At 44.5% G+C, this 26918-nt stretch overlaps 3 protein-coding genes across 3 annotated transcripts in view; 1 reads left to right on the top strand and 2 right to left on the bottom strand.

Annotated features, from left to right (window-relative positions):
• The window catches only part of RSPH14 (radial spoke head 14 homolog), a 60999-nt gene that overhangs the window by 6936 nt on the left and 27145 nt on the right, over positions 1 to 26918 (top strand). The gene's annotated exons all lie outside the window — the stretch shown is intronic.
• GNAZ (G protein subunit alpha z) lies at positions 1409 to 19436 on the bottom strand (the record flags this gene model as incomplete). The annotated part of the gene is made up of 2 exons (XM_081842828.1): positions 1409 to 3448; positions 18714 to 19436. 2 exons carry the CDS (start codon positions 19434 to 19436, stop codon positions 3104 to 3106), a joined length of 1068 nt encoding a protein of 355 aa, XP_081698954.1. The 3' UTR covers positions 1409 to 3103.
• The window catches only part of DEPDC5 (DEP domain containing 5, GATOR1 subcomplex subunit), a 186270-nt gene continuing 179218 nt past the window's right edge, over positions 19867 to 26918 (bottom strand). The window contains exon 34 of the mRNA XM_081842742.1: positions 19867 to 19997. Coding sequence (XP_081698868.1) covers positions 19965 to 19997 — 33 coding nt within the window. The 3' untranslated portion in view covers positions 19867 to 19964. The remainder of the gene's footprint in view (positions 19998 to 26918) is intronic.

The following is a 26918-nucleotide window of genomic DNA, read 5'->3' as shown; positions in this document are numbered from 1 at the left end:
AGTCTTGGCTAAACTCTCCCAAAGATGCAGGACTGGAGATATTCCCTGTTGCAAAAAGGTCGGATTCACTCCCAATTTGTCTACCACAGCATTCTAAAACATCATTCCATGGTTCAAATTATCTCCTGGCGCGCTTGAAAATTGGCTTTGGAGTGTCTGGGATTTTTAACATGGCTCAAAGAATTCCCCCCCCCCCAAAGTGCTGTAACCTTAGAGGCCAAATCTACGGTCCTATATAACATTACTCACCTCAGTGGTTTCAATCAATCCCTACTCCTACATGGTTTGTTTTGGCATGAGCTTCAAGCAGCGGTAGCCCATCTCCGTAGATTCTTCATTCACTATCTACTTCACACATCTCAGGAAGGAAGCTTTCGCCCATGAAAGGTGATTCCACAATAAAGCATTAGGATTCAAGCAGATCAGCAAGTTCTCATCCATCTGCTACTGATACTTGTACCGGGGGTGGCGTGGGGAGAACCCTCGCTGTCTCCCAGGATAATCTGCCATAGTCTTCTGCTCTAAGCCTCCACTGAAGAGCAACATTGTAAAGTCTTCTTCCTATAACAAATTGTGCCAGAGCTTCTACTCTTATTAGAGACGTGGTTTGGACTGATCTTTTCCTTCCCGGCAGTCACTGCTGACCTCCACTGGCAGTCTCCTTTTATTGAAAACAAACATCATGAATTCAGCTAGAACTTGCCTGCTAATTTCCTTTAGTAAAAACTGAACTTGGCTATTTCACAATCCTGTTTCAAGTGCTCTTTCTCTCTCCTCTTTTCTGCTCCAGTCCTCCCCCCCCCCATTTATCAAGGGGCATGCAGGTACAAGCTCAGCACTTCATTTTAAAATAATGACAAGAATCCGTAGATTGCAGTTCCAGGAGAAGAGAGCAGACAAAGGCACTTCCACTGACCTCTGAGGCCTTTTACTTCAGAGTAAAAAGACACCTCTTCCAAAGTGTCACAGCTCATTTTGTCGTTATGCTACTCTCCTCAAATTGATACTCTACTCAGCAATTGGTCCCTTACATTCAACAGGATTCACAAGTATTGGCTACCACTGGCACCAGCAATTCTGGAAAATGTTACTCTTCCTTTAAAGATGGTTGTAGCAATAGGTGTTCATGAGAAGTGCCCCTTGGAGCTTAGCAGCAGGAGAATCCCCTTCTGCCAGAAAGTACTATTCACACCCTTTAACCTGCAGCTGTTTCAGCTTTTTCTGAACAGAATTGCCCCCCATTTCCTATTCAGTAGCTCTACTGGCTTTATCGCATCGCGTAAGCAATTAAAACTAAACAGGTTTTTAATGCCCGAAGAACGCATACTTGCAGCAAATGACGTAAGAACCCAGCTGTGTGGAATCTAGAATCACAAGATCTATAAACATTACATACACACGCCATAAATCAGTTAAGATCATTCAGGTTTATTTTCTTAAAAGTGGACAGCCGGTAATTTTTTTATCATTCACTGTTTTCTCTTTAGGTTTTTCTTAGAGCCCTTGGCTGAGAATTCTCACTAATCTTCATACAACTGGGGAACGGAGGGAGGCAGGAGGAGATTGTGTGTGTGTGTGTAAGTGTAAGAGCAAGTGTGTGTATGTGTGTGCATTTATGTGCTTTACGATTCTTGAATGTATATTTATTTACACACTTAGCTTACACTGAAGTCTGTAAGAAGTCTTTTGCAAGGGACAAGGGAGAGAAGAAGGAACCACCTGGGCACTGGCCCTAGGATCCATGTGAGATTATCCAGTAAGTTCACACACAGCTTCTCAGGCATTCAAACTTAGCTGTAAATTTGCTAGAGTAATATGCCATCCAGTATTATTGGCATACAGGATGAAAGGGAGCCGAGGAATGCATCACTTCCATTCCTTAAATTCCACTAAGTTTTGTAAATTTAAATATCAAGACATTTAAGTATTGTTCATATCACTCATCTGTTCACCTAATAATTACAGCACATTTTAAAAAAATAAACACCCCCTCCCAAAACAAAACAAAATGACTTAAAAGGCTATATTGTACACAGTTTCATTGGCTCCTGTGTTTAGAAAGGCTGTTGCAAATGTTGCCATACTTGTCAGAATTTTCCTTGGAGCAATGGAACAGGATTGTCCGTTGGCACACTCAAAATCCAGACACAAAACAATAATTAAAAAAAATGTATACCTTCATATATCTGTATTTAAAAAAAACCAACAACACTCAACCACTTATTCAACTTTTAGAGTTTTTGTGAAAGAGCACAAAGATTTGGCAAAAAAAGATGTAAAAGAAGACTTTTGATGTATAAAACTCCTCACTGGTAGAAGAAACACTGACCACAATTTGGCCTTGTCATTACTTAACATTTCCATTCATTTCTTATTTTTTGCACACATGTTGAAGTTGTGAACAGCAGAAGGGGCTATACTGGTCAGGGTGGCAGGGACTCACAGGGATGATTCTGCACTATCAGTTCCTTCCACAGAGAGATTATTCATGATAAACCATGATGCAAAGACAATGTGTGTATCTAGTATGTACTTTGTACTTGCTGCAAGTTAGGTGCCTGTGCACGCTTGATCCATGTGTACATGATCTGGTACAGGTCAAGTACCAGACTGTAGGTTAAAGGAACCCTTTGCTCAGATATGCCTGTTCTCTAGCCTCTGGTCTCTTCCCTCTTGGGGGTTGGGAGTTGCAACACAGCCCTCCCCAACTCACCAGCTCTGCATCATTCCAACAGTATGATGGTTTCTAGGACAATAAGGACAACAATCTGTCTCATTATACATAGAACATGGTAAGCTCTGCTATCTCGTGGGGGGGGGGGGAATGAAACAGACGGAATGAGCCAGTGGATGATGTGATAGTAGTGAAAACACTTCCATACAGTTCAGAACCTCACCATTTGGTGGGAGGCTTGCACACTCCAAGACATTGTTTTTGCAAAAAGGTGTGTGGGCAGTTGAAGGGATCTGTGAACATACTTCAGATTTCTCCCTTCCGTGACTGGGTCTTCCAAGCACTACGCCATTGTTTCCACTGTGGCAAGCAGCTGTGGCTCGCCTGTTTCACATCACCTTAAGAAACCAGATTCATCTGCACAGATCCTCAGCAAAGACCAATATACTTGAGGTTGTTCTGAATGATGACGTCTGTCACCGCATCAAACACAAACTGGATATTACTGGTGTCAGTGGCGCAAGTGAAATGTGAATAAATCTCCTTGGTCTCCTTGTTGCGATTCAAGTCCTCAAACTGACGCTGGATGTAGACAGCTGCCTCCTCGTAAGTGTTTTGGCCTTTGTACTCCGGAAAACAGACTGTCAGAGGGATGCGGCGGATTTTTTCAGCCAGCAGATCCTTCTTATTCAGGAAGAGGATGAGGGAGGTGTTGATAAACCAGTTGTTGTTGCAAATGGAGTCAAAAAGACGAAGGCTCTCAGCCATCCGACTCTGTGGGAAAGGACAGAAGCATCAGCAAGAGAATCGCACACAAAATTACGCAGGAACCTCAACAGCCATAGCCACCTCAGTGAATAGTCTTAAGGTGCTTCTCACCCAAGCTGCCCCAAAGATGGATTTTCTTGTAAAGAAGTGTTAGCTTGTACCAGCCTTGAGTAGTCTGCTGCCTTCCAGATATTGTTGGATTAAAGCTTCCATCAGCTCCACCCAACATGGCTGTGGTGTCTGGGGCTGATGGGAGCTGAGGTCCAAAATGTCAGGAGAGTGCCAGGCTTTGCAAACACTGGCTAATTTAAACTTGGAACCAGCAGATCTCTTTCTCTCTCGTTCTGGTAGAGGAACCAAACAAACACATAAGGCTTTCACAGCACCAGTTGTAAAATGGAAAAACAGTTTTCCAAACTCATGTTCACACATGCACATCCACACTCCCACAACCTTCTGCATGCAAACCATCCACTTGGCCACATAGTTACAACCCTTCTCCTTCAGTCTCATTGGCGCCACATAGGCAAATTTATGTGCTGCTTCCTTGCAGAGGAGAAATGCTTTCTGTTTAGAGAACTTTATCACATGTCAAGCAAGCCCAAGACATCATTTAACAACATACATTTTTTATAGCCATCGTGCTGCTAGGATGATTTCGCATGGAGCTGTCCATGGTACGCTGTTTCCTATTTAGTGAAGACATAACTTTGAACTCCACTAAAAAACGACGTTTCAAAAGTATTTGAAGTAATCATTTCCAGAGAGGAGGGAGCCCACCGCACAAGCGGCATTTGTGACCGTTCAAGGCCAAGCATTTCATCAGGTGCCAGATGGTCACTTCTACATTTGTGTCCACAGGAAACTTGTACTCCTCTTGCCAAGCACAGCAGATCAAAAGAACAAAAACCTCCTCCCACTTATTTATTGTTTAGAAATCACCTACATTATCCTAGGTGCTGTACAAAGCTAAGACCACAGACTTACAGCCTAGTAGACATTACAGAAGGAAAGGGGGCTGGGAACGGGAAACTAGCAGATTCAGGCACTAATTCCTGATAGAAAAGCTGTTTGTGGAAAGCAGAGCCCAAGACCACTGGACTCCATCCAGCAGAGGCTAGGTACTTCTAATCTCATTTATTTCATTGAGGGGATTAAGCACATACTTGATGGGATTTAAAGTTGCTTAACTTTGCCTGGATTGCACAAGAAATAGTTTTCAAAATTTATATATGTACAAGCAGATCTGCAAGTAGTGCTGTTTTGAACCAGAAAAGCATGGGTCTGGGCAGCCTGGATTTCCTTAGCCCTTTCCAGGTATTACTTGATATAATAATAACAACAATAATAACAGCAACACAGTAAGCCAGTGACAATTAACAAGGCCTTTAGAGGGAGAAAGTACATAAATTCTACAAGCTGTTGTCAATCCAAACAATGGCTCGATTTCCAAAACCTGCCATCTGGATGGGCCTTTCTTAGGAGCACCTCAGGTCACAAGCCACCCAAGGTGATGCCAGTTACAAAGAGAGATCAATGTGCCTTGGAGGCTTTTAGTATATGGAAAGATATCCAGAGTTGAGTAATGCAGAACATTCATGTTATGAACAAGTCAAATGCTTATACAAGGCTGAATTCTTGTAACAGTATCTTCCAGGAACTTTAATACAACAAACGGAGAAAATTTGCAGAAAACCATGCAGGGAATAACACTGGCCTGGTTCATACGTCAAGGCCTTCAAGAGAGGAAACAAACCATGTGCAGAGTAGCCTTGGTTCTGGAGAAATCACAAGATAAAGGAAGCAAATCATTATAAGATGGATAAGCATCCAAGGTCATGCTTGTTCATGCTTTAGAATTCCACATACTACTCCTGGGACTAATTCAAGAGCTCTTACCTTAGACCCAACACCCTCCCTTTGAGTCATGTCCTCTCCACTGCAAATGCCCCTGCAGATTAATGCCATTTGTGAATGATGCTCTTCATTAATGGCTCTATGATTGAATCACACTCTGAAGCAGCATCACGCTGGAGGGAAGAGAGGAAATTCCAGCCAGATCACCAGCTTTTGTGATTCTGAAATGGAATCCAGGGTCTGACAGAATAAAGCCTCACTCTCACTTGCCTCTTTTCAAAACTGAAGGACTCTGAGCCACAGTAGCAAAGTTCCCTCTTGTAATACTTATTTCCCCCACTTGTGCGATTTTGTCACAGTGTCGCATTCCACCCCTACGCCCTGAGAGCAGAATGAGTTCATCTTACATCTCTGGCGTTTCAGAGAAGTCCAGGGCTCCTCTACTTTCCATCATCATCAACCACTGGGTTTCTCTGGCAGCCAGGCTCCCCCCACCCCACCCCACCCCGAAATCTTCTCTGTCTAGAGCAGAAAAAGGAATTCAGCTCAGAGGGGAAATCAAGATGATTCACAGAATATTAGATGAGGTAAAATCAGCAAAGGCAAAGCGGGAGAAAATAATGGTTTGGGGAAGTTAGTCCCCATCTGCAAAAGGGGCTGTGAACTTGGAGTGGAGAGGGATGACGCAGCCAGCCAGAAGGGCTCCAGCTGCAAGCTTGCATATTGACTATTTCAGAACAGTGTTAATAGCTTGAGCATTGCACTTTGTATGCCTTACATGGTTATCTTTTCAGATGGTAACCAGCCCTGAACTAGTGAAATAAGGTGATACATATAAAAATCAATCAGTCATTATATCAGCACTTAGCTTGGATCAGCTCTGCCAGAAAATGGCCTGACGGTAGACAACGAGGGAACACACTTTTGTCTAACCACTGTAATTGAATGCAGTCACTTGAAGTTCCTACTCAGGTTTCCATGGAAATAGCAAATAAGCATAGTGATATTATAGGTGTAAATATATTCAGAAACACGGGGAAAGATTGTGTGTGTCAGGTACTGTAGCACTGAAGCAGGCACAGAGACGGGCACAAAACATTCCACACAAAGGTTCGCAAAGTGTCCACACCAAGTGTCCCCCAATGGCAGAGGATTCTTCATAAGTTTTCTGCATATGTGAGCTGAAACTATGCGAAAGAGGGTGGTGGGTGGTACAGAGACCCACAGGCAGGAGCACAAATGTTACTTGGATCGTTTCATAGAGTTGCAGGTTCTTAGGAAGCCCTTTAAGCTCTTTACAAATGGGGCGAGGTAGATGTTCCTGGTACAGACCTGGGAAGGCTTTCAGGCCTAGTACTCCACAGAGGGGCATTTGCTACAGCAAGCAAAGAAGCTGTAGTGGTGCCAGCAAAGTTCTCCTGGGCCTGACCTCAGAAACAAGCTTTGGCAGTTGTTAAATGCCTGTTCAAAAGCAAAGTTGAGCTGCTAAGCCCCCATCACCAACCCTGGTCCCTCAGGGATCAGAATCCAGGCTGGAAAAGGCCTCCTGCTTTTCCTCCCCACCATCTACCCCAAGCCCACCCCATCAGAAAGCAAGGAGGTGGGTTGGAGTTGTTTCCTTCCCTCCCTCTCACAGTGACTCGCTGCAGAGGATGTGAGGACTTAAAGAGTTCTGCTGCCTCTTGTGTAGTATTTCCAAGGTCCCTGAGGCTTGTATGGGTCCTAGGCCCGAAGGGGCCTTAAAGCCCAGAAGCCAGTTTGGACTGGACATGCTCACACCTTTCACCCCAGTCATTAGAAGACTTTAAGTGACAACCCTCTGCACTCGCTGCAGCCTCCTCTACACTACTGTGCAGCAGTCCATTTTGGAGGTAACAGAAGCACAGATCAGTGTCATAACGTCCCCATCTTTAAGGAAGCACAACAAATGCAGCTGAGGAAAAGGTACGTCTGTCCCCACCCACTAGCCAACCCTATGTGCTTATTTTATTCCACAGCAAGACAGGAGACAAGAGCAGCTCAAAGCAGCAAACCTGTTTGCGTGTGTATACGGCAATCTCATCTCCCACAGACAGACTGGGTTCAAGCACAGCCTTAGCCAGGCAGCCCCCAAAGGTACCCTTCCCAGTGCCTGCAGCTCCCCTCCTGACTGCCGATACAGAAAGGGGGCAATTCGCCCCCTTCGGTCATAATTACACCAAACCCAGCTGCAGTTTATCACAGCAAGGGCTACTTTGCCAAAATGGCGGCCTGAGGGGGAAACTGAGGGGAAAATATTAAGCCCCTAATATTTCTCCATTAAAAACGGTCTGCAAATGGAGTGGGTAATTATTTTCCGCTGTATACTATTATTCTTGCGGTCCCTCCCATTCCCACATTCACCTCCACACAATCCTTTAAGCATTTACCGTAATAGGGCTATATTTCCCTATTAAGCTCTTTCTGAATTTGTTTAAAAATAAAATCGGTCTCTTGCCTTTTCTTCTTTAATTTGCATCAGAGAACTAATAGCAGATTTGATAATATATTTTCTGGCTGCTGCTTCCACTTTTAATTGTGGAAGCTGCATTTTTGCCTGCATCCCTACAAGGCAGCAGAGTATTAGAGATTACCGTCCACACACTTTCACTGCGCAGATACTGGTGGTTAGGTAAAACCTCTTTAAAACTGTTTAGCAAAGTTTATCTTCTTTCTGTCTCTTGCGCAGAAGCAGTGGACAATGACGAAGTTGTTCTAAAGATGACGCACACAAACTCTGTGAAGTCTCGGTCAAGAGATTTTATTCCCAGACCGGGTACAAGCATTACGGTAGCCAATATATTTTCGACTGTTAACATAAACAGCAATTAACTGTACACTTTCAAACAAAAGTCTTTCATCTCCTACACGTCGTAAATTACAGGAGCAGTCCTTCAGAATATTTTACAGGCAATACTCTTCGGACAGATGTCGTCTTCTTATTTGCACTTCCAGCTGATGCTAATTAAGCTCAGAGTACCACTCCCATATATAAAGGAAAAACTCTGGAGCCTTCTAGACCAGTCTGCTTTTCAGGGGTGAAGGATTTTTCCTATTCCACTTCCAAAGCCCTATATGGCTTGGGTCCAGGCTGCCTGAAGGACCATATCTCCCTATATGAGCCTGTCTGGGCTCTGACATCTTCTGGGGAGACGCCACTCTCAGTCCCACCACCTTCACAGGCACATTTGCTGAGGACATGAGAGAAGGCCTTCTTGATGCCCTTCCATGGGAGCTTTGCCTGACTCCCTCTCTGCTTTCCTTTTGCTGGCAAGCAAAGACTTCCTTGTTCTAGCAGGCCTTTGGCCACTTAATGTCTGTTGTGACAGGTTCTTCTGAGGGTGGGTGTTGCACTTTGCGTGTTTGCACTTTAAATTGGTTTTAAGTAATTTTTAATAGGGTTACAGTGGTACCTCAGGTTAAGTACTTAATTCATTCCGGAGGTCTGTACTTAACCTGAAACTGTTCTTAACCTGAAGCACCACTTTAGCTAATGGGGCCTCCTGCTGCTGCCACGCCGCCGGAGCACGATTTCTGTTCTCATCCTGAAGCAAAGTTCTTAACCTGAAGCACTATTTCTGGGTTAGCGGAGTCTGTAACCTGAAGCGTATGTAACCCGACGTACCACTGTACTTATTTAATTGGTTTTTAAAAAAAATATTTTTATTGATGGTGTGTTTTTAGCTGCAACTGTCTTAATCGATATTGTCAGCCAGCCTGGGAGGAAGGTTGGAGAAAAAAATAAAATAAATAAAAAATAAGTCTGTTATGCCCTGATTTTGCAGCCATGTCACAGTAATGCTTGCTGGAGATGAGGGCAGCTTGGCCTTAAGAGGCCTCCTTAGCCGCAGCACCATAATAATAAGCATGTTTGCAGGGCTGCAGCTCAAATCTTGGCTCAGGGGGCAGAATCAGCCAATGAAAAGAGAGAGGGGTGCTGCAGACAGTGCCACCCCCACCATGCCAAGTCCTCCTCCTTTTCACAAAATCTGCCCCCAGTGCCTGGGTGCCAGGACTCACAGGAAGCCACTGGGAAAGGAAAACCAGATATGGAAATTATTCTCCAGGTTTTTTGTTTGGTAACAATTAGTTGCACCCTTAAGGCAAGCACTATACCAGGGTGGACAACTTGTAGCACTTGGGCTAATGACATGCAGGCCAAACCCTGATTTCAAAAGCCCTCTGCAAGCGGTCAGTTTGGGCTTCTGGCAAGAGTGAATTGTACTGCCCTTGGTAGTTCATTGGATAGCGGGAAAGGGCGTGTCTCTCTGCTCTGGTCCTAATGACCCTCAAGAAAATGCTGGGGAAGCACGAAGATTTCCATCCCTAGTAATGCCTGCTCTGGGAATCTGAGATTGAGGATCCATGGGCTGCTCTGCTCAAAGCAAGACCTGTATGCTGCTGACGCTGCTATGTCAGCATAGCAATCTCTTAAGGATTCACCTTGGCTACAGTACAGGCTTTGAAACAATGTATACTGCACATTTAATTATGAGGCCTCTCTCTCTATGAAAATTGTAACATAGTGTTCACATTATTGTTCAAGACATTGAGGATGCCACTGCATGGAACAGTGGTCTTCTTCTCTGAGAGATATCTCACCAAACAGAGTTGTGGTGCACTATTCCAACCCATGCACAACATCTCCCCAGAGCAAGGCACGGGTGGAGGCAGAAATTGGGGACCCCTGCTGATGCCTTCTAAACCAGTTACAATTCCAAGAGGATTAAAGCACAGTATCAGTGCCAAAATGTTGCAAATCCATTTCAAGTAGGTAGGCTATTCCCACAAAATCAGAACCATTGGTCGAGAAGGAAATGTAATGTTGCTCAACTCGATTTGATTCTGTGAAGAAGGCAACTTTTGTATGTGTGCATATGCATCATATAGGAAGTCTCAATCTGTGTTTAAAGAAACTGGAGGAGTTGGGTGTGTGTGTGTTTTAAAGGAGGCCTATTTTTAACAATGCATTCAAGCACATGTGTATAACCACCCCCACCCCCCAGTATGTCAAGATGATAATGTTGTCACTTTCGAAAATAAAATGCAAAAGGCAGAAAGTCAAGTAACATCACATTGCCCTGTCCTTAAAAACTTAACTCCAGTTAAGATGTCTTTAAACAGGGCCTTCCTAATCACAAATCTTAATTTTCAGCACACATTTTTGTGGTGGTAGGGATCTGAGGAGCAGGGTAAGGAGAATGCATCCCCGCTGCCCAGCACCAAAGAAAACCTATTATTCCACTCTAACAGAAGTTGCTTGCACTTATAAATTTTATTTGAAAATTTCAAATAAATTCTTCACGAAGTCCGAAGGGAATAAAACGGTTGGGCTCCTGGGATCTCCCACTGCTCTGCACAGCTGTGCATGCGAGGCATGGCTGGGTGACCCTTGCCCTAGTGAGGCATTTGTAGAATGGAGCCATGCCTATCTGCTAAAGAGATTAACACACACCATCTAGGAACTTCAGAAGGAGAGGGAGAGGTGATGGTTTAGCACAGTGGTTTTCAACCAGTGTGCCATGGCACCCTGGGGTGCCTTGAATGATAGTCAGGAGTGCCACAGGCAACTCTGGTCTCCGTCCCTGTTCCCTTCCCTCCCTCCTTCCTCTGATGCCCTATCACATCTTTGCCTCCCAAAGGCTTGCACAGCTGTTTGTTGCAGCAGCCCTGGCTACAAGCTCTGCAGGTGAATGGTGTCTCTGGGGATGGTCAGAAGGTGCTGGTTGCCAGGAGCTGAGGTGGCCTTGGAGTAGGCCCAGCAAGCAGGCGAGGGAGTCCAGCCAGCCAATCCACCAGCCCTTGCTGTAGTCCCAGGCCTCTATGGAGCAGTGTGGGGAGGTACCTCTCTTTGGGGCAGGGTGGGCAGCTCAGAGACCAGGGGTGGCAGCAACAGCTGCCCAGAGGACTCCTAAGGAGAGGGGAGAGGAGAGGAGGCTGAGGGAACACTCCACAAGGGAGGGTATTTGAAAAAAGGGTGAGAGGCTGCCAGCTCTGCTGGAAAGCAGTGGCACAACTGGGCTCCTGAGCCCCACAGGGGTGCCGCAGAAAGAATGTAGTTGGTCAAGGGAGCCGTGGATTGGAAAAGGCTGAAAATCTCTGGTTTAGCAGAACAGGCATCTATATGTTACCTAAACAAATCATTGCAGCTGCCTGACGAAGGAGAATGGCCAGATGCAAGAGAGGGGGGAAGGCATAAATAATCCATACGTTTAATAGCTCTATAGCAAAGAGCACTTTAGCAAGCACCCATCCAGCTGCACCTGCCATATGCCTCCTTTACTTGGCAAGTATGGGGATCTGCCTGCTCACCCCCTTTGCCCCCCAAATCACTTACTTTCTACAATTAAACACACATCTCAACATTCTAGGATGGCTTTTGTCCTCTAAATAATATTGAAGCAGAATAAGCATGTAAACATCATCTGACACGTTGTACTCAAACTTACATGAAGCAGGACCAACATCATCTGAAACATGTGTCTGGTTTCCCCTGTCTGAATCAGAGGGGTCTCACTGTGGAAGCAGCCAAGTCCACATGAGTCAGCCATTCACCCCTCAAGCTAACGCTGTTGATGTGAGTAATAGAAATTGTGCAGAGGCACAGAGGAAAATGTAGGGATGGAAGAATGAGTGCACAAGAGCTATCCTTCTTTGCTTTCCAGCTGGGGCTGCTGCACATGAAATTTGGATAGTGTTGTGCACGAGTCACTTCCCTTCGGAGCCTGGCCTTGAGAATGCCAGTGCCTAGCTCTGGGCTGGACTGACAGTTACCATTAAAGAAACCCTCTCTGTGTTACAGACTCCCCAGGTTCTGCTGTGAGAATTTAGGATTTACAAGCTAACGATGGAAGGGCACTGCTGTCAGAAAACCTCAGAATGCATTTATGTGCTCCATTACAGACACGTTGTTATGGAAACAGGGGAGGAAAAGAACTGGGGCTGCTGAAATAGAGGAAGCTTCTGGCTTAATATTGCAAGCTGAAATTCCTTGAGCACGGGAGCAGCACCCCAGTCAAGGCAGTTCCAGCTCATCCCACCTGTTCTATGCGGAGTGAGTCCAACTCCTCAAATAGAGTTTACCAGTGTTTGTCAATAAGAAAAGGCCACTCACCATCCAAAAGCGAGCCTTAAAACATTTTATTTTCTAACAAAGCCAGACTCAAGCATCAGATGTATTTTCAGGCACCTACATTTAAAAGAGGTCTTTGAATCTCTTTTTGTAGAAAATGCAAGCACAACATTATGACCTACTGAGCCAAATGCAGCCCACTGGCTGTGTCCTGCGGCCAGCCAGATGGTTGCTTGACAACTCCCCTGGCAGGCAGTAAAAGAAAAAGTGGGGGTGGGGGGATGGACAAGCAGATTATCAAGCATTTGGCTTGCTGAGTCACAACTTGTGCATGCCTGCCTGATTTATTGTACATCCACCCAAATTGACAAATTAAAAAAATATTCTTTTGCTTAGGGATTGGCCTGGTTAAATAATTGTACACAGATCTGACACCAGAAATGGCAATCATTCAGAAATCAGTAGGATAACTTTTCAGCCTACTGGGCCTCGCTGTTACAGTGGTACCTCGGTTTATGAACTTAATCTGTTCCAGAAGTCCGTTCTTAAACCAAAACCGTTCTTAAACCAAGGTGCGCTTTCCCTAATGAGGCCTCCCGCCGCCGGTGCCCTTCCACCATTCTGATTCCGTTCTTAGACCAAGGTAAAGTTCTCAAACCGGGACACTATTTCCGGTTTTGTAGAGTTCGTAAACCGAATTGTTCTTAAACAGGACTGTTCTTAAACCAAGGTGCCACTGTACTGAGCTTAATGTGGCCATCCTGGAAATTAAGCAGCTTTAAAGGGGAACATCCAGGGTGAAATTGCAATTTATGAAAATTTTCAGTTCTAGTCAATTGTGTCTAAATAGAGACCTTGTTCTACTGTCTCCGTACAGATGCACAAAATTCACACAGCAATCCCAAGATGATTCTGTTATCGCCAACCACTGCTATTGCGAAAGGTGACCAGGCTCTTTTTGCAGACACAAGAGGATCACACTCTAGGCATTTGATGAAGTGGGCTGTAGTCCATGACAGATTATGCCACAATGCTCCCACAAGACCCTTTGCTGACAAAGTTAACAAATCTTCATAAAATCTTGTCTTAGGAAATTGCCAGTTTCACCAGTTAAAAAAAACAAAACCCTACAAGCAAAATAAGCAGACCGTTGCATGTCCAAAACATGTTCCTCAATACACAGAACAGAGCACTCTGTCAAACAAGGCTGCATGATGCTAGGGCTGTTGGGATTTGTAGTCCAAAACATCTAGAGGGCACTGGGTTGGGGAAGGTTGACATGTACCCTCACTGCCTAGGGCTGAGTTCTCCCAACCACTCCAAGAGTGCTCACTGGAGCACAGAAAAGAGAGTAAAAGATGCCCATAGTCATTCTTGATACAAACTCTTGGTTTTTGTGTGTGTGTGTTTTTATACACCCCCTTGTGTGTGCCAATTAAGCCCAGGCCTCCCGAATTAATCTCATTTTGGACATCCAATAGTATCTTCATTTTTTTTAAAGGACACATGTAAAAAAAAAACCTATACTATTTTTCATAGTGGTCAATTGTCCATTTATTCTTGGCTCCTTCACACTGAGCAATTGTGTAAAATTCTTGTCTTGATAATATTCCTCAGATTATCTTTAGCTTAAAAGACCGGGGTTATGCATTCCTTTGTCAGGAATGATTATATTCCAGCTTTCTCCTGGTCTAATGTGCACATATCTTTGTACGCCCACTAAATGTTGAACATGCAATAGTTCCATTACCTGAACCATAACCGTGCTCTGATCCTCTTCTATTGCAGAATCATATTACCGTACTTTGTAGGATTGCTAGTTTCTATCTTCTACCACATCCCTCAGGAGATATTGATGACTTTATAGACAGTTGCTGAATGAAAATATTAAATTCAGCATGATGGCTTGCAGTCTCATCAAAAGATGTTTTCTCTGAAGTATCACCAATTTAATGCATTTACTCCTTGCAACAATACAAATAACCTTTAGGACTGCAGACTTAACACTCCCTAATCAGGAAATGGCTTGATTGCAAAGGAGAAAAAGCTTAAACAGAAATAGATTTGATTCAAAACCAAGGATAACAGCAACAGTGGAAATTGTATCTGATGGAAGCAGTGGCTCTGACCATTGATACTTTGGGTCACATACATCTCAAGTTTTCCATTCTCAGTGACAATACAAGATTGCTGGAATAGTCAGGGGCTTTTGGAGTTCAAACGCTTACAGCAGCCCCTCTGCAAGGATTGCTCATCTAAGCAAACGAAACAGATATTGGCCAGGCAGGCCATGCACATTTCCCCTAACGGCAAAAGAAACAGTGGAATGAGCATGGTGGCAAGCAGAGCAGCAAACCATTTCTAATAAAAACCAGTAATGTCTAATACTAATTCAGGTCCATCAAAACGTTGCTTGAACCCAGCATGACAGCCCTGTACATCCACCCAGTAGTTGCCAAGTATGCCTGCACACTCACTGACATATTCATGCCCTGCATGTTATGAACATTTTGGGGCAGGAGCCCTTGGTTCTAAAAGGGCATTGATTGATGGATTCCATTTCAATACAGAAGGAGGTAGACTCCATCATGGTAGCAGAGCTGGGGTGTGAGAGTGCCAGAGCTCTGTCTAGTCAGGTTGTATGGGATCATTTTCAACCTATTGCCTCCAAGGATGTGGACAGGCTGCTTGGATGAGCGAAACCAACCACCTATCCCCTTGACCCTTACCCATCCTGGCTCATAAAGGTGAGCCAAGCAGGTTGGACAATGGGCTGTGTGGGATGGTGAAGGCTTCCCTCTATAGGGAAGTCTTCCCTGAACCCCTTAAAGAGGCAGTTATTAAACTTCTTCTTTAAAAAACCATCTTTGGACCCAGCCATTAGGGCCTATTATCGCCCAGTCTCAAATCTTCCATTCCTGGGCAAGGTCCTTGAGCAGTTGGTTGCTGAACAACTCCAGGCCAGTCTGGAGGGTGTGAACCATTTGCATCCCTTCCAATTTGGATTCAGGCCCCATCACGGGACTGAAATCTTTTTAATGTTTAATGTTTTAGATTTGTCAGAAGCTGCCCAGAATGGCTGGGCAACCCAGTCAGATGGGTAGAGTGCTACTACTACTATTACTACTACTACAGTGGTACCTCAGTTTTCAAATGTAATCCGTTCCAGAAGACCGTTCGTGTTCTGAAATGTTCAAAAACCGAAAACTCAACAACCGACAGCTAGGCCTCAGGATCTTGCACTCAGTGGAAGCCGTGTAGCATGTTCGACTTCCGCGGCGTGTTCGAAAACCGAATCATTTACTTCTGGTTTTACGGAGTTCGTAAACTGAAATGTTCGTCAATGGAGACGTTTGAAAACCGAGGTACCACTGTACTAATAATACCCTTCATCAGAAGACCATAGGGAGGTGTACAATATAAAACCACAAAAATACATAACTGAGTAACAAACAGAAACAATAACAACCCCCACTTGTGCAAGTAACTTGGATTCTTCTCCATCCTGGATGATTACAGCTGCTTTTGAGGGACTGAGACTTTGGCTCCCCAAAGTTTCCCATAGAGATGAAGAGAAGACAACTGTCAGGGCTCTTCTCAAAAAACAAAACAAAAAAATCTTATCTACCAGACTGAGGCTGAATCTAAGCAACATACAGCAGCCTTCCCTAATCTGGTGCCCACCAGATGTTTTGGGGTTCAATTCCCATCAGACCTAGGCGGCATGGCTTTATGATGCTGTGGATGATGAGAGTTGTAGTTCAAAACGTGAGGAGGGCACCAGGTTGGGGAAGGGTGATCACAATGAAGGTCGGCAAGTTATCATACTTGTAAGATTCAATCAAGTTCAGGGTTTGGGTGTTGCTCTGGATACAACATTATGCTACAATGGGAGGACAATTTCTTGGAGTACATTTCACCAGTTTACATCTGATGAGAGGGCTGTAATTATGTAATTATTTAAATTTATAGAAGGCTTCCCCCCCCCCAAGTTAAAGATTGTTAGAAGGCATGCAGTGAGAGAACTGAAACAAGAACAAGAGCAGAAGGCTCACTGTTCAAGAGCCAACTTAGCTACATTTCCTGGTACTCCTGAATTAACAATTTTCTTTCTGTAGCCCCATTTCAATAGCCTTCCTTGGCAAACATGTCTGATTATCTAAATGTTCTAGGTCAATCTTGCTGGCTGGGGCTGATGGGAGTTGTAAACATATTTATTTTATTTAGGGAAAGCATTTATAATCTACATTTTATCCGAAGCTCCTAGAATGAAAACAGACATAGCTCAATCCAAAAATGAACAAAATTAAAGCAGTGTAAAAGGAAACAAGAAGTAAACATCAGGAGGCCACCAGGCCAGGGGACGAATGATGAACCAAGCCCAGATGGCTCAGTTTCTAGTGGCAAATTTTAACCTTGATCTGAAAAAGTTGCATTGACCTCTATATCTACAATCGCAGAGTGGTATCAAGGTATGCAGGACTTTTCAGGACTGCTTTGCAACTCTGCAAACAATCCAGGCAAGATTGTTGCCTGATCTCTTCCCTGCCTAAACCACATTAACCATTATAACAGCGTTTGAAATGATGCTTCACTCTCTCCCACCATTTGATAGAACAGAAGGATCTCTCAATGAAGCAGCTCTTACCCCCGACTCGAGCTGCTTGTCATTCTCCATAATTGCACATCAATTATAAATAGAGCCTGAGATTACTACTTAATTGCATCCTACAGAAAAGGGTGCATCCCCCCCCCCCAATTATATAAAAAAGTGCTTTGTTTCAAAATTCATAGGCCTGTAGGTTCTCCTCAGTTCCTATGGACACCAAGCTGAATTATCTGTTTCAGGAGAATATTGCCAGGAATACTGAGCCCTTCTTTTATTTCCCAGAGGGGGTGACATTATCAGAGGTTTGGAAAGATCTCCCAAGCTTTCTGAAGTGCTTCAGATGAATAGGGGAAGGCAAAGCAGAGTGTGCAAGGCTCCTGAGACATTTGTTCTGACATTTGTTCTACCTCTATTCTCAGAGGCTATACGCTGCTGAATAGCAATTGCTGAGAACTGCAAGTGGGGCAAGCGTGTGGGCTTCCCAATGGGGCATCTGGTTGGCTACTGTAAGAACAGAGTGCTAGATTAGATGGGCCTTGGACCTGATCCAGCAGGCTGTTCTTATGTTCCTACCCACAACCCCCCAAACTCTGCAAATCTTCAACAACATTGTGGAGGCACAATTATGACTTCAGCTGTGACACTGAGATTGGGGATCTGCAAAATGGCTTGCGGGATAAGCCCTGAGATTCTCCATCAAAGCCAGACATAAATATGGAATTTTCATCTGCTGAGCACACACATTATCAGCAGTGGCCATGAGCGCTCTTTTTCTGCATGAAGAACATTTCATAACAAAGCCATTGATTGGATACCAGGAATTCCATACAGAGAACCTTCTGCAAACAAAGCATCTACAATTATGCGTGTTACCATCTTAGTTAAATTATATATTGAAGAAAGAGACTGGAAAGCACAAACAAAACTGGCAACAAAGGTCAAGTCAAGGAGGGTGAATGCAATGATCCACGCACACTTCTGCATATGCAGTCATTTCCATAGTTACTGTATCTGTTTGTTCAAGCAAACTGGAGGCCAGTATTAGCACCATAAAGAGACTGCAAAGGGAGTCGGTTTTTATGATATGGACAGAAGCTGTTTAGTGAACACCATAAAATTCTCTGTGAAAACCCACGCAGATAGCGAGTCTCAGACCAGCGGGTGCCATTTTAAACAGCACAAAAAGGTTAATTCAACTTAATATTGAAGCTTCAAAGGCTTTCTGGAACTCCTTTTTTAAACTGTGTCATGTACATCCCTCCAGAATACTTTACCCAGAGTTTTCTGTATTTACACGGCAACAGTACCTGCAAGAGGAACACAACATCGAACCTAAAAGTGGCTGCCAAGACAATGATGTCTCTTTACAAAAAGAGAGTCACATGGTCCAACGACTGGGTCATCATATCTTCTGAGCTTTGAAGGTAGAGCAGCAATGAAACTTCAGACAGAGGGCATTAGTAAGCCCTATCCTTTTCCATTATGATAAAACCATTCTGTTTTGGTCACAGAAGCTAGCCCATATGAAAGGCTTATAGGAAATATAAGGGCAGTTATGATGCTCAGCACCTGTTTCTAGGATACCTTCTCCTTGAGCACTCAGAAAAGAAACTGAGCATCATGCCTGGAACCCACAAGCAGTATCAAAATACACATAATGAAACAATGAAGACTGGAGGGGATGGGGGATGGACGAAAGCTACATTTGGACTTACCGTTTGGTTATCTTCATACAGCTTCAAGTCATATCCACTCAGCTCCACACAGAAAATTATTGCTGTAACCCCCTCAAAACAGTGGATCCATTTTTTGCGCTCAGACCTCTGCCCGCCAACATCCACCATTTTAAAAGTCAGCTCTTTGAAAGTAAACTTGTTTTCCACAATCCCTGTGGTCATGTCCCGAGAGCGCAGAATGTCTTCAACCGTCGGGATGTAATCTAATGCAGCAATCCTTTCTAGGTCATTCAAGTAGTAGGCAGCATTATCCTCTAGATGGTACTCGTTGGAGCGACAGAAACACTCCTGTACCCCGGGGTCAGCCCAGAGCCTCTTCATCACCCCAAGCAGCTCAGGCGTGATCTCCCCTTTGCTTTCTGCAGGGCCCGTCAGAGCAAAGAGCTGCACCGCATCGTAGGCGCGATCGGGATTGTGGAACTCGATTTTCAGAGTCGCCAGGGCGCGGATGATGCGAGTGAGGGAGTCGATGGCGTTATAGATAATCAAAGGCTTGTACTCCTTGCAGGCCTCCAAGTTGAAGCCGCCGCTGTGGATGATTTTCATCTGCTTGACAATGGTGCTTTTGCCAGAGTTGCTGGTGCCAAGAAGTAAGAGCTTGATCTCGCGCCGCTGCCGCTGACTCTCAGAGCGCAGGTGGCGGTCAATTCTCCGGGACCGCCGCGCTGCCTCTTTCTCCTCAGAGCTTTGCCTACATCCCATGGTACAGCAGAGACTAGCAGAAGGGGATAGCTGTAGACACACACACACACACTCTCTCTCTCTCTGCTTCCCAGAAATAACTGCAGCGATTCTTTTTATCTGGTGTATCTTCTAGGAGCAGGGTGAGAGTACTGTCCAATTTGTGATGCCCTCCGATAGCCCAGGACCAAGTACTTCAGTCCCAGGAAGGTTGCAAAGTCATAACAGACAACCACAAACAAACAGTAGCTTCAGCAGAGCTCATTAGCACTCCCATTTTCTGAGGAAGCATTTGCACGTTCCTCTTATGGAAGGGAAGCTTTCCTTGCCCACAGAGTGGTCAAAATCTGCCCAGTGTCCCCTTTTGCTCTCCTGCATAGCTCTCCTGTACAAAGGCAAGGAGGAGGTGCCCTGGCTTCTGCCGCACTTCTAAGTTTCACTCGTAGTTTCCAGTTGCTGTAGCAATGCCATCAGGTGCAGTGAAAACTCCTGTCCAGTCTTGTGCTGCATTTATCCGGCTTCCCTTTCAGACGTGATTCTTTATGCTGGTCAGGTTTGGGTACATGAAGCCACAGTCTCCCCCTGTTAAGACAGTGGGACAGAGGGGGGAACGTTAAATGAACTTCTTTAACTGGGGAACTTGAACATCTTATCCTCCCCCAAGCAAGCAACCCAAATAGAAAGCAGGAAATCTTCGAATGGAGCAAAAACACGGCTAGCTGAAGGCTGAGGAGCCCTGGAGATTGTGTGCCTGGCACAAAAGCAAACCTAATCCCTTTGTCATCCCAGCCTGATGTTTTTATTACCCAAACCCACATGAGCTGTTTACAAGCTCTTCTCATGAAGAAGACAACCCTCCTCTTCCTGCACAGCCCTGTCTTGACTAGGGAAAGCCCTGTCTTTCCCAAAATGAAGAAGAGGAAAAGGGAGACAGATCCACCATTTCCTTCCCTGTTGCCTCAGAGTCCAACACCCATTGAATGCACATGTGCATGTACACACACACACACACACACACCATTGCTTTCCTTTCTCTCTTTTTGACATTGAACTTTTTCTTTTGCAATTCATGGAGTGAATTTTTAAATCAAGATCTTAAAGCAAAGCTTTCCAAATGGGTTTATCTGAGGTAATGGGCTTTCCTTCATTGGAGAGTTTTAAACAGAGTTTGAATGGCTATCTGCCAGGGATTCTTTAACTGTGATTCCTGTATTGCAGGGGGTTGGACCAGATGAACCTTGGGGTGCCTTCTAACTCTACAATTCTATGAGTGCAGAAACTCTGTTGCCTTTGGAGCAGCCTTCCCAAACCTCATGCCCTACAGATGTTGTGGACTACAACTCACATCAGCCCAGGAGGGAGGGAGGCTGTTTTAGAGGGTCTTTGTGGGCTCCTCAAATACCCAAATAGATCCTCACTCCTCAACTCAAACGAGAGGGAAGCCTTAGCATGTATGATGGCCTTTGTTGACATTTGCCCCTTGTTCTTCCTGCCTCACCCACCCTTGTTTCCCTTAAGCTTTCTTCCTCTACTCTTGATTAGGGATGGGAGAGAAATTTGATTCAGTCCACATTTAAAGGTAAACCCACTTAACTGGAACTTTCCAAAACAATATAAGGACTGCAACACAGGCAGCCTTCAAAATTCACACTTCTGCGAATTTTGTAGTGCAGTTCTCCAGCCAAGTAATGTGTGCCCAAAAATGCATCTGCTGGGTTAAAGTGTGCCCAAAAATGCAAATGTATGTGAAAATAGCATACAGTAATGCATTATATTTGGGAAACTGCTCTGCAAACATGTGTCTATTGGGCAAAATGCCATACAAAAACGTGTCTCTTAAGAGAAGTTCACACTAAAACGCTGATAAATTTCAGTGAGGACCTTTGTAAAATGATGTGGAAGTGTAGAGAACTGAATTTAAAGTTGAGAAAAATGAGAAACTTAAATTGACAGATTTGCCCTTCAGCAATTCAGTAATCAGCCACTCCAATGATCTCATAATTAGCATGTGCATACCTGTTTTGTATCTGAAGTGCTCTGCTATTTCCTCATGTCTTCCCGTATATTATGACATTTCCTGCTGATTTCTCCCAACACACTTCAGCCTACAGTAAGTTAAACTGTCCCTCCCTGTCAGAACCCCAGCAGGAACCAGTAGAACACATCCAGTCTGACTCAACTTTCTAAATTGAGCAAAAAAGCCAGGATTCCTTTACAGCATTCTCTAACCTGGTGTCCTCCGCATATTTTGGACTGCAACTACCAGAACAGACATAATTTTATTGTATGGTGCTTAGAAACTTTGCTGATTAAATGGCATACATAAATAAAAATATATGATCTGATTTGAACATTTTAATCAATATCCTGGACACCTTAGCCTTTACTACTTTGTTGCTTCTGTCATATTAAGACTTCTTGACATTATTATTTTCTGTCTTTATAAAGGGGAGGGTTGAATCTCCAGCCCATGGGTCAATCTTCATCTGCCAGTGGTCCAATTTGACCCACGAGGCCATTTCCACTGTAACCACGGCCACCTGTCAGTCAACTGACATCACTGGGTGACATCAGCTGATGGGCAGGGTTCAATCCTGCTGGGTACCACCTCACCAAGGCGTTCCCTATAGGGAATGCTCTGGCAAAGCAGACTGCTGTGGAGAGCAGGATTGAAGCCTTCACTTATCTGCTGGTGAGCAGAGAGTTCAATCCTGCTAGGTGCCAATTTGCCAGCACAATCCCAACACAGAACCTTCCCTCCACACCACAGGTTAATTTTGACAGGACTGCCCATTCATCAGTCTCATGACATCAAGTGATTGGCAGGTGAACTGCCTGCGAAGTGGGGGGAGACAATCTTCTGGTCCACCAGGTCAAAAAAGCTTAATTTTTTTTCTTATGTAGCCCAAAGCGGTTAACCATACAAGACTTTAAAATTTGCAATTTAAGAACCATAAAGCAACTGTCAATGTCATTTTCGTTCTAAAATTTGCAGCAAGCAACTGCAAAAATAAATATTAAAAGCTTCAGAGGGGGGATAGGTTTTAGGTTCCTCAAATACTTAGCCCAGTTACAGTTAAAAATGAACCGAAGATCAGCTCTTTGGACAATAAGACCAAAGGCTCATCCATTCCAGCATTTGTTTTCACCATACACCAAAAAAACCTGGCCCTCCAGCATCAGAAACAGGAAGCTGAACTGAGTCTTTTCCTTCCTCTTGCAGAAGGACTCTTCTTACATTCTTCCTGAACTCTAATTTGGTTAGGCGTCTGCAGGCATCATTCCTGGAGGAAGGCATGCTATGAAACAGAGTTGGCAGACTCCAGGTGTGTCAGATTGACACGTGTGTGTGTTCGTTTTACTAAAACCCCAAGATCTACCAACCAGTGCCAGGTGCATGAGAGAGATATTTAAAATTAAAGAACAGCGGGCCTTCTGAGCACATTCTGAACCAGGGGGTTTGTTTCCTGTAGCAGAGCTAGACTGAGCGCACACTGCTTTCACACAGAAGTCTACTCCTGGTCAGCTTTCTTCATTTCAGCAGCTTAATTCAGGTGGGAAAAGCAGCTATGCTGTTGCTATCATTAAAGAGCCAGACAGCCTATACAAGTGACTGCAAATTGCACAGAGGTCTACCGGGAGAACCCAGCCCTCCTTATGCCCAACCCTTCTATAAGCCACAATGACTGTGCTCTGCCTCCACAGTCAGAGGCAGCAATGCTTCCAAATACTAGTTGCTGGAAATCACAGGAGGGGAGAGCGTACTTGTGCTTGAATCCTGCTTGCTGGTTTCCCACAGGCATCTAGTTGGCTGCTGTGAGAACAGGATGCTGGACTGGATGGGCCATTGGGCTAAGCCAGCAGGCTCTTCTGATAACACAGGGATAACTACTGACAACCTCAACAACCTCAGATATGCAGATGACACAACCTTGATGGCAGAAAGTGAGGAGGAATTAAAGAACCTTTTATTGAGAGTGAAAGAGGAGAGCGCAAAATATGGTCTGAAGCTCAACATCAAAAAAACGAAGATCATGGCCACTGGTCTCATCACCTCCTGGCAAATAGAAGGGGAAGAAATGGAGGCAGAGAGAGATTTTACTTTTTTGGGCTCCATGATCACTGCAGATGGTGACAGCAGCCACGAAATTAAAAGACGCCTGCTTCTTGGGAGAAAAGCAATGACAAACCTAGACAGCATCTTAAAAAGTAGAGACATCACCTTGCCAACAAAGGTCCGTATAGTAAAAGCTATGGTTTTCCCAGTAGTGATGTAAGGAAATCAGCCCTGAGTGCTCACTGGAAGGACAGATCCTGAAGCTGAGGCTCCAATACTTTGGCCACCTCATGAGAAGAGAAGACTCCCTGGAAAGGACCCTGATGTTGGGAAAGATGAAGGGCACAAGGAGAAGGGGACGACAGAGGACGAGATGGTTGGATAGTGTTCTCGAAGCTACCAGCATGAGTTTGACCAAACTGCGGGAGGCAGTGGAAGACAGGAGTGCCTGGCGTTCTCTGGTCCAGGGGGTCAAGAAGAGTCGGACACAACTAAACAACTAAACAACAACAAATACTGACACCTCTATGGAGGTACTTGGAGCAGTCCCGTCCCCCCAACCAATCTCAATTACAAAACGATCTTCCAATTTACGTTGCACTTTCTGCATGGGCAACGGTTGCTGCCAGCTGATTAGCATATTGGTCCAAGTGCCACAGCCACCCTCCAGCATTTCCTTCCACAAACACGGTGCTTCCCTTTCCTCACAGACGCCTGCTCCTCCAGTCCTCGAGACACTCCTCCTCTTCCTCTTCTGCAGAGGAGGCAGTGAGGTCCAGGCAGCCACAGAGCCCAGATAACTGGATTAGATCAGAGCACTGCCTTTAATCTGTAGAAGCTGATCTGTCAACAGCACCAATTAGGAGCTTAATCCTTTCAATCCCATAGATAAATTGTACAGAATCTGCTCTAGAGCTGTTATACACACTGCAGACTGGTAGCAGTTCATTGGCATTGGTATACATGTGGGTTGGTATACATGACCCTTTTGAAGACATCCATTCCTGCAGGCGGTTTAAAACTTGGCAGATTAATTTTATCTGCCATCTGTTTGACTCCTGCTTATTTTGTTGATGCCGTGCCCTTTAACCCTGTTTTGATATTGATACTGGTTTTTAATTTTTGTTCTGTTAGCTGCCTTGGACATCTTCTGATGGAAAGGTGGGGCATAAATTGACTACAACGAAGTGCCTTTTACTTAAGGAATTTATATCATATGTTCCACGTAAGTCCGAACATGGCTATAACAAATAGCTTGATGATAAAATATTAGCTACTTTATTCATTTGCATTAGCATACCACACCACAACACAAAGTTAAAATAAATAAAATAAGACAGAAGTTAAATAAAGTTCTGTAGGAAACTTACATTAAATCAGTAAAAAACCAAAATAAGCAAAATAATATATGGAAGACATAAAATCAAAAGCAACATAGATACAGCTAAAGCTGGGGTGGGGTGGGGGGTGTCACTATAGCCTGAAAGTCAAAACACAGATTTTAAAACTACGTAAATTATCAAAAAGGCCTGGGTGAAGAGAAAGGTCTTCAACTGGTGCCAGGTAAACCTTTCTTAGAAGACTGTTTCTTAACCTAAACGGCCTTGACACTGGATACCTGAAGGAGTGTCTCCACCCACATTGTTCAGCCCAGACACTAAGGTCCAGCTCTGAGGGCCTTTGGCGGTTCCCTCACTGCGAGAAGTGAAGCTACAGGCAACCAGGCAGAGGGCTTTCTCAGTAGTGGCGCCCGCCCTGTGGAACTCCCTCCCATCAGTTGTCAAGGAGATGAGTAATGATATAACCTTTAAAAGACATCTGAAGGCAGCCCTGTATAGAGAAGCCTTTTAATGTGTAATGTTTTATTATGTTTCTATATATGTAGGAAGCTGCCCAAAGTGGCTGGGGCAACCCAGTCAGATAGGTGGGGTACGAATAATAATAATAATAATAATTATTATTATTATTAACCAGCGTGCCCCTCCTGAAAAGGCCACCATCTCCCTGGTGGATGCAAGCAAGGACAGCAAAACATTTTAAGGCAGGCATGAGTTATGACTAGAAACCCACAGTGAAATTGAAGTTTTCAAGAGCACAAACGAAAAGGGAGAAAGGGCAAAGAAACACAACAAAACCAGCTCCCATTCACAGGCTTATTCATCCGTTCACTCCCTTCAGACTTTTCTCCCAGACTCTCAGAATGCCTTACGTGGGGTATGTTCTCTCTCTCTCTCTATGGAAGTTCTGACAAGGCTCACAGCTGTCTGTCCACCTGTGGGGAGGGAACTGCATGAAGTGCCCTCAAGGCCACACATGGGAGCCAGGCTTGCATTGTAGAGCACAAACAATTCAAAATGGGACTCCTACGAAGGTGAAAAGGAACTTGAGGAAGCAAACAACTGTAAAGCATGTACCACTTTGAAAATCTCCAAATATGGATTATAACTGTTATCTTCACAAAGCAAATTGGCACCTGTGCACCACTTCACTTGGCACCTCAAATCTCAGTGGCACCTTGTGCTGTGCCAAAATCATTGGGTGTCATAGTTGCATTGAGTTCCATTGGGTGTCATAGTTGCAGCACCCCAGAAGCTCCCCACCCAGTGTGACCGCACCAGTCACACACCCCTAGGTCCTCCTTTGGTCATCATGGCTAAACTTGAGAATAAGCACAGAAGAGTCTGCACAGAGATGAAACCCAAATTCTACATCAAGTGAATCCATTTGAGATTCTGTACTCAAAAGAAATTATGCAAATCAGGAGCAAAGTATGATGATACCTGCCACCCCCTGGAGCCTTTTGAAGACACTGCCTGCATGTTTTCAAACACACCTATACAGCCACGAAGGACAGAAGCATCCTAAACCTTCCTTTCTTAAATAAACCTCTGCATGCTGCAGCTCTTTAACAAGAATATGGCACTCCAATTGCTCTTATTGGGATGGTTTTCAAGGAGTACAGAACATTGCTTTGCTGATAAAACTGATATTATTCACACATTATCTCAAAAGCCAGGCGCACTTCTAGAAAAATACCTCTGCACGTTATGGCCAGAGCAAGGTTCAGTCTAATCAGGGAAGCCATTTTCAGAGGCATCCTCTGTGCTCCAGCCAAAAGCCTGCCCACTTTGCAGCCTATCTACTCTGCAAATGCATTAATTCTTAGTGCTTCTGTAGTACATTATTGTGAATTTCCTGGGCAGCAAGTAATGTGATAACTAGAAATGCAGCCAAAAATAGGAGGAAAAGTGGGCTCCATTCTGCTCTTGAATAACAAGTCCCAGGAGAATCTCCATACCCTCTTGAGCTGTCATTTATTTAAGGTGTGGGCTTCAAAATTATATTCTCCAAAGAAGCTTCCTCACCATTGGGTGGGAGAAATGGGAGTACACATGCTTTTTTTCCTTCCAGAGATGGGAAAGTGGTATAGGGGAAACAATAGGCAG

Source organism: Podarcis erhardii, assembly GCF_964252035.2.
Source record: "Podarcis erhardii genome assembly, chromosome: 15".
In the NCBI taxonomy this organism is placed as follows: domain Eukaryota; kingdom Metazoa; phylum Chordata; class Lepidosauria; order Squamata; family Lacertidae; genus Podarcis; species Podarcis erhardii.
The sequence above is the reverse complement of the archived record's forward strand: the minus strand, read 5'-3'. Positions and strand labels throughout refer to the sequence as shown.